General features: G+C 39.6%; 2 protein-coding genes across 2 annotated transcripts; both read right to left on the bottom strand.

Moving 5' to 3' along the window:
* Positions 1-1,882: 1,882 nt before the first annotated feature.
* Positions 1,883-3,098, bottom strand: LOC110923868 (G-type lectin S-receptor-like serine/threonine-protein kinase At2g19130). The gene has a single exon (XM_022167923.2). The coding sequence runs from the start codon at positions 3,033-3,035 to the stop codon at positions 2,001-2,003; it is 1,035 nt and encodes a 344-aa protein (XP_022023615.2). The 5' UTR covers positions 3,036-3,098; the 3' UTR covers positions 1,883-2,000.
* Positions 3,074-6,416, bottom strand: LOC118479374 (G-type lectin S-receptor-like serine/threonine-protein kinase At2g19130). The gene is made up of 3 exons (XM_035986177.1): positions 5,947-6,416; positions 3,144-3,988; positions 3,074-3,109 (listed from the first exon to the last, which is right to left on the bottom strand). Exons 1-3 carry the CDS (start codon positions 6,413-6,415, stop codon positions 3,074-3,076), a joined length of 1,350 nt encoding a protein of 449 aa, XP_035842070.1. The 5' UTR covers position 6,416.
* Positions 6,417-8,360: the final 1,944 nt, after the last annotated feature.

Here is an 8,360-nt window from a genome sequence, read left to right as displayed (position 1 = left end):
AACCGAACTAATACCAAAGAAGTATACATCCGGGGAGAAACCAAGTGGTGATTTCTCCCGGTGAGGTCTCAGACCTCCATTCTCTCTCTAGCACACACTTGTGCTCTCACTCTCGTGTTGCAAATGACAAAGTGTTGGTATTTATACCAAAACAAACACTGCAGGTCGAAGGATCAGACTGACTGGTCGAAACATCATCCTTCGATCAGACAGTCTTCGAAAGATACTCACATACCTCGAATGATATCCTTCGATATCCTTCGAGGTCCATCCTTCGATGGGTATCTTTCGAGCTCATCGAAGGATATTCATAATCCTTCGATGCCTTATCCTTCGACACCAATGACAACACAGCAACTTTGTCTAGCAACACACACACACAGTCAAACCAACAACCCTCTCGTTTGACCACTTCAAACGAGCGGGTCTATACACGTTCGTTTGACCGTTTCACTAACTATTACAAATTCAGCATAAAATAAAACTAATCTATTCGACAAGCATCGGACACAAAATCTGCATCAACAAAATATGTAGAAGCAATCGTGAGGATAGAAGACTTCAGACACCAAGCTTCATTCTGGGTACCAGGCAAGGTTCGATTATTTGGAAGCCACTGTAAGTGATGAAAGTAATTGAAAATTTAAAGAAATATGTGTAAACTGTACACGCGGGATCCATTAGAAGAGAACAACACAAAAGTAAGAAATATGTAACCTAATAGTTTAAAAAAATAAGATCTGAAGTTTATGTTAATATGTATAATAAGAGAGCCCATTAAAAGCCCATTAAAACCCCACTAAAAGCCTAACTGTGAATCAATAAAATAATAACGGTACCAAGCAAGGTTCGATTATTTGGAAGCCACTGTAAGTGATGAAGGTAATTGAAAATTTAAAGAAATATGTGTAAACTGTACACGCGGCAGCCATTAGAAGAGAACAACACAAAAGTAAGAAATATGTAACCTAATAGTTTAAAAAATAAGATCTGAAGTTTATGTTAATATGTATAATAAGAGAGCCCATTAAAACCCCACTAAAAGCCTAACTGTGAATCAATAAAATAACAACGGTGAAACACTGTTCATGATCAGTTTGTAATAATATGTATAATAATCAATGAATATGCTGGAAATATGGGAAGGCAAAAAGTTTTATGAAAGGGCATCAAGAGGATCGAACCGGTGTCAGTTTAATTTTGAAGAGGCGCTAAAACCACCAGAACGGATTAGAAGGTGTGAATATGAGTCCTTTTAGGTAATATATGAATATAAAAGCGTGTTTCATTATATATCTAACAAACGCGACTCCTAAACGAAGGGATACACACCTCAAGTTGCTTTTTTGTATAAGGGTATAATAAATACTCACTCATTTAGTGGTGTTGCCTTTTTAAAAGCACGTAACATTTTTAGGTTTCAACTTTCAACACACAATCCTTTCTTGAACTTCATACGTACAAGCCCAAAAACTACATAAACTTTTGGTGAGGAAGCATATAAGTTAAACACAAAAACTTTTAAAATGGAGAAACATTATTTCAAACTCTATTCATGAGCTTCGCGATTGAAAGAGATTTCACATGCTTAATCTCTATACAAATCCAGTACCTCAAATTTCGCCATAGGATTCTTCATGGGATATAAAATCACCCGTCTACAATTTTTTTAGAACGACAAATCACTTTTATTCCTTTCGCCTATGGGACTTGAACCCAAGGTCTAGAATTAAAAAGGATTCAAAGACCCGCAAGTTTTAGTTTGAATATCAATGTAATTTATTCTCCTTCCTTCTTGAAATTTGGTGCATTATCACTTAGATTTTATTGTGAATTTATATAATCTAATTTATTGTCACAAACATAATAACACTTGAGAATAACTTTGACCAATAACGGCTCTAACATAATCCATAGTTTTCCTAACTATATCTCATATATGAAACACAAAAACACATATCCATTATGAACATAATTAATACAGATTTTATCCTACACAATTACCTTGAAGAAGATGCGCTCTTAGACAGAATCACAGCTGATGAATTGCCCAGTACTTGTGGACTCTCATTTGATGATGACTCGGTGAAGAAGACAATAGGCTCCATGTTATCAAGAAATAACTTGACAGTTCGTGGGACCGGGGGCATGTTAACGTCAGAAACTCCTTCAAGAATTTGCTCCACCAAACTCATAGAAGGCCTGCTATCTTCCTCGTCTTGGATACACCAACATGCAACTTTGCAAATTTTGGTAACTTCTTCAACACTGGCTTCCCTGTTTAACCTGCTGTCTAGTAGGCTAAGGATATCACCACCCACCATTAGTACATTAGCAACCAAACTAGGGAAGAATTTACTTGTTGAATCATCAGATTGCTCAGCATTTCTTTTACCATAAACCAACTCGAAAAGCATCATTCCATAGCTGAATACATCTGCTTTGGCTGTAACAGGCACCCCGGATAACCATTCGGGTGCTAGATACCCCTTTGTCCCTCTAAAAGTTGTCAAAACCCGACTAAACTCTCGACCCACAAGCTTTGCCAGACCAAAATCAGCTAACTTTGGGCAGAAATCAGCGTCTAAAAGAATGTTTTCCGGCTTTATGTCACAGTGGATTATACAATCTCTGCACTTCTCATGAAGATAAACCAACCCTCTTGCAATTCCAAGTGCAATTTCATACCTTGTTTTCCAGTTAAGAAGATTATCTTCTTTTTCACCGAATAGATGAGAATCAAGAGAACCATTTGGCATGTAATCATACACCAAAAGCTTACTGCTACCTTGTGCACAAAACCCACGAAGACGTACAAGATTAACATGTTGGATGGTCCCGATTGTGCTGACTTCGCTCCTGAATTGTTTCTCTCCTTGGCTAAGACTTTCAAGTTTTTTCACAGCCACAATGGATGAATCTCGCAGTACCCCCTTGAAAACCGAACCAAACCCACCTCCTCCCAGTTTATCTGAGAAATTTTTGGTGGCTATTTGTAAATCTCTGTAGACAAATGCTATCAACGATCCCTCCATTCTCGTTTTTCCAACCCGAATGCATTTTTTCCTACAGATTATAAGAAAAATAAGACCGAAGAGAAAAACCACTCCTGCAATCGACCCAACAACAGTAGCCAGATTGACCTTGTCATTCTTCTTATGAATATCATTGATAGGATGTTGAATGTCTTTAGAAGCAACTTTGATGTTCAATTCAAATTTTCTTACAGTTGAGTCGTCAGAAACAAACACAAATGATATGTTATTTAAGTTTTCATTATTCCATAGGCGACACCTTTCAAGGAAGAAACTATATCCATCACAACTGCAGTCATCCAAGCAAGACCTTCTGCATGCCGATTCATCCAATGAAGGAATCTCATTTTCATGAGATGCTGGAAGATATTTTACTGGGACAAAACTTACAATGAACTCAGGTTTTTCTTCCTTAACTCTACAGTTCAACTTCGTTTTTCTGACACATCCTCCAGAAAATTCACTCAGGTTCCAATCACTCTGCGATGTAGGTTCAAAACCAGTCAAGCAGTTACAGAATGGCGAGGTCTGTTGATTGCAAATGCTAAACGCCCCACACCTAGCATAAACATCGCAGATTAGTTTCGGTGTAGAAAAAAACAAATACCACTGCTCAGAACTCTCCTTCCATGTCTGCTGTTGCATCTGCCCTGAGACGTCTAGAAACATTCCAGATATAACAGAATGATTGGTTGACCAATATGTAAAATAACTCTCGTTTGCATTGTCTATGTAACTGAAATTGTATATATAAGGCACCGCCATATCAGGTAATGAGCTAAAAAACCGACCATTCCAAGGTCCACTGGTCCAATACTCTACAGACCTATTCCACTTGAGTGCATATCGCTTTGTGTTTTGGACAATCTCTAAAGAAAAGAGTCCCGCAGCGGGATCTTCCTTATTTTTCCATGACGTTATAACATGTGATGTATTTGTACGCTTATTGTATCCTTGTTGGTTCAGGCACTGGTTAACAAACACACAGTGGAACCCAAAACTGGTTCGACTCTTTGTATTAAGTGAAAACTGATTACAAGAGTTGTTATGCTAAACTAACCTACTTGACCCTATTTATAATTGAAATAAACAATAAAAACACCTGCTAAACAACCCACGTAACCTAACTGCATGCTCATGACTTCCACTTTTTCCTATTTACTTGGTCAAAACTATTTGCCAATTTAATATAAACGTGCATTAATTTCACCGAGATTTCGCACGTCCAAAACAACCTCAAATTGCAACGTTCACTTCCATTTTACTCGGTCAATCACTACCTATTCAACCGAGACCTGTGACCCATGTGTATTCCGACTCATGACCCGTTGACCATGACCCGTGAATGAACCCGATTAACCCAACAATCACCCCCTTAATCGATTTATTCACGCCATTCTTCAACGCACCATTTCTGTCAACACACGCCTTCACCTTGACCCATATCGACCCTTCCCGGACACCCGACCTTCACCTCGACCACGTCCAAAGTCGTTCACCCCCTGATCGTGATTTCACTATTCTGTCAAGCTCTTCCTTGATAAGCACACCTTGCGTATCAACCACCAACTAGACGCCTACCACCTGTACCGTCTTCGAGTCGCTAAACGAATACCTCAGCCACCTGCTGTTTCGTTTCTACCGCGCTACACCCGTTGGTTTTTCTACCCAAAGAATTCTGCACCCCTTGCAATTCTTCTCCTAGGCTAGAAAGAGTATCCGACAACTAAAATACACGATCTCTTCTTCGTTCTTCGATCAACAAACTAGGTTGACAAGCCCGCTGATTTGGCCTGAATCTCGACTCGTCTCGGCTACCCTCTTGATCCGCTAGAACGTTAACCCTCAAAACCACCGACCTGCGATCACCTAGTTCTCTCCGATCACGGCTAATCTGTCACCTCCGATCACTGTACACCGGTAACCTCTGATCGCTGCAGCCTTTTCTTCCACGTTAATCACAACTAACAGCCACGAGACACACCGATGTTCACCCGTTCCAAGAGGCCTCTCCACCGACAAAGAAAACAAGCTACCCGCTTCTTCCGTTTTCTCACCTTGCCAAACGAGACGAATCCAAAGCCACCTGCTTTGACGGATCCATTATGCCCGCTTTTTACGCACCACGTCGGTCTCCTCTTATCACGAACCAAGCCGATCAAGGCACTTCAAATCCTGCTGTTGTCACCGGATATATGCCAGTTGCTCAAACCCGCAACTAATAACCGAACAGCCCCGTCGTCCAAACCGGTACTCTCCGCACAACAACGATTGACACGAACCACCTCCCGGTCTCCGTCTTCTGCTGTTACTAGCCTCCCGTGATTTGTGTGTAGCAACACCCCCTAGTTCCGACCCGAACCAGTAGCCAAAACCTATGATTGTCGACCCACCTACGGTTCCGCTGCAATGGCAGCCCGCACCCGAAGGCTTCTCCTCCCTACCGGACGGTCGACTCTCAAAACGGCCCTCGTTTAACCTTCGCTCTGATACCAAATGTTGGTTCAGGCACTGGTTAACAAACACACAGTGGAACCCAAAACTGGTTCGACTCTTTGTATTAAGTGAAAACTGATTACAAGAGTTGTTATGCTAAACTAACCTACTTGACCCTATTTATAATTGAAATAAACAATAAAAACACCTGCTAAACAACCCACGTAACCTAACTGCATGCTCATGACTTCCACTTTTTCCTATTTACTTGGTCAAAACTATTTGCCAATTTAATATAAACGTGCATTAATTTCACCGAGATTTCGCACGTCCAAAACAACCTCAAATTGCAACGTTCACTTCCATTTTACTCGGTCAATCACTACCTATTCAACCGAGACCTGTGACCCATGTGTATTCCGACTCATGACCCGTTGACCATGACCCGTGAATGAACCCGATTAACCCAACAATCCTAACTTACTACCAGGCAAAAAAGTATGAGTTGGATGATCAAAACTTTGCCAAATTGGTGTGCTTGAACTTGACCCGTATAGTAAAACTAAATTACCATCATCATGAAGAACTACTGATGCAGGCGTTGCAGTAGAAATCATGTTTGTTGACCAAATCGGAGTGTTTGACTCGTTTAAAAGGACCAAGTTACCATCTTTTAATTTAAACTTAGAAGAGAATCTATCAGAGATGGGTGTTTCTCTATTTGCTACCCAGACTACAGTTGGAGGATTGAAAGGTACCTTTTTATACCAGATGCCTATGTAGTAGTTTGAAGAATTACCTGCTTTGAAGAAGCCCAGCTCAAAGTTTCCGTCTTTGGATATGATTGTTTGGTTTCCAGATAAAAACTGGTTTGCATATATGGTATCAGCTCCAGATGAGAAAGAAATTATGAGAGAGAAACACAAAAGGAGCAAAATCCCCATATTAAACTGTTACTTTTTGTGAACCACTTGTATTACCAGCATTGGGCTTAATTTATAGAACTGACATTTGAACACGAATAACATTCTAACGTGCTAAATCAACTTGGAGCAATAACGGAAGAATTCAAAGTTACTATCATGGAAGACTTGTGAAACTTGTACATAACTTTGAAAAAAAGGCACAATTTGACAGTGGAATGGTTTTAGAAAGTTTACTAGCCAACGTATTGAATGTGTCTATCTTTGGATTGAAAAAGAAGCACAATTTGACAGTGGAATGGTTTTAAAAAGTTTACTAGCCAACATATTGAATGGGCCTATCTTTGGAGTTGAATACCGTTTTAGTCCTTGTAGTCATTTTAAATGTTTCAGTCCAAAATAAAGTCTTTTGCAACATCAGCCACTTTTGTAACACCATATACGTCCCTAACACTGTAATACAAATATTGTTGAACCTTTTTGTTAAATGGAAGGGTATTTCAGTCCTTTTATCCATAACAAACTTTTATGTAAGTTTATGTAAGACCTCCTAATCCAAGATCTCACTCAGCTAAAGCAACCAACAGGTGTGCGGAATCCACCTGATGATCAACCACTGTAGATGAAACACTAGAATGCAAGGATTTGAGAGAGAAATCAAGAATACACTGAGTATTCTTGATGAGGAAGATGAATGATGAATGACATCACTCACACAAAGCAGCCGCCAGACAAAACACACACAATGATTAGGGTTAGGTGCACAGAATTTCACACAGAATCGTTACCTTGTCTATTCCACATTAAAGTATATATACAAGGCAAAGCCCGGACTTTCAAGACTAACTAGAAAGCCCGGACAAAACATATAGCACAAAGCTCAGACCTTTTTCCTAGACAAAACTCAGACAAAGGCTACACAAACAAACTCTGACCTTAGTCCATACAAAAACTCTGACTAAAGAAACCATCCTAAAACTTGGACAAAATGTCCCTAGGATAAACTTGGGACTAATTTTCAACATATGTACAATAAAGACCCTATAACTTGGGAGACATGCACTTATCACCTAAAGTGCATTAACAAACTCCCCCTTGATCAGTGCATGGTCTTCGTTGCTCTTGAGATCTTCATACTCTCTTCGAGAAGCGGCTTCCTGCCCAGACCTTGTTCTTCACACAGAACTGAACCACCTTGATGAACTGGTCCGCTAGAACACGATCTTCTTCATTGTACTTTAGAGGCAGGCGCCGAAGCTTCTTCAGATGAGCTTCTCTAAGGTTGGCAAGCCAAATTGGATCCAAAATTTTAGCAATCTCAACCAACACATTCTTTTCAGAAATCATTGCTTCCCCAGTCTTGAGATGCACGATCCAGACGCACACAGCTTCTCCAAATCTTCCATCTTGTGATGAACGATCCAGATGCACACAGCTTCTCCAAATCTTCCATCTTGAGATGAACGATCCAGACCTGAAACACTTAACCCCGGATTAAGTAACTTGACCCCGGAGACATCGACCCAAACCTGGATCCCAAAAATAAATTCCAATACCCCAGAATAAACAATTGAAATATTAAACAACCAACATTTAATAACTTATTTAAAAAATTTTCACAACCCTAGAGTATTCTTAATAAGATAACTCGCACATAGAAACAAGAAGGCAAAATCTTTTTGTGGTTTTTCAATTTGAACTAAATTAAATAGGTTAAACCTAAGAACATATTTACACTAATTATCTTTTTGTGAAGTCGGAGCAAAGGAATCATATCGGTTTTACTGTCAGTACCCAACACAAGAACCATAGCATTTTAGCTTTAATCTTTTAGAATGATGTTGACAGTTCAAGACGTTCAACGGTATTGTGGTCCACTTAAGTTTTAGCACGCTTTCGAACACTGTTTTCGAGATATGGAATTAAGTGTATTAATAGCTGATAGTAACCATGTTTACCCACCTCA

This window comes from Helianthus annuus, chromosome 17 (assembly GCF_002127325.2).
Source record: "Helianthus annuus cultivar XRQ/B chromosome 17, HanXRQr2.0-SUNRISE, whole genome shotgun sequence".
In the NCBI taxonomy this organism is placed as follows: domain Eukaryota; kingdom Viridiplantae; phylum Streptophyta; class Magnoliopsida; order Asterales; family Asteraceae; genus Helianthus; species Helianthus annuus.
The sequence above is the reverse complement of the archived record's forward strand: the minus strand, read 5'-3'. Positions and strand labels throughout refer to the sequence as shown.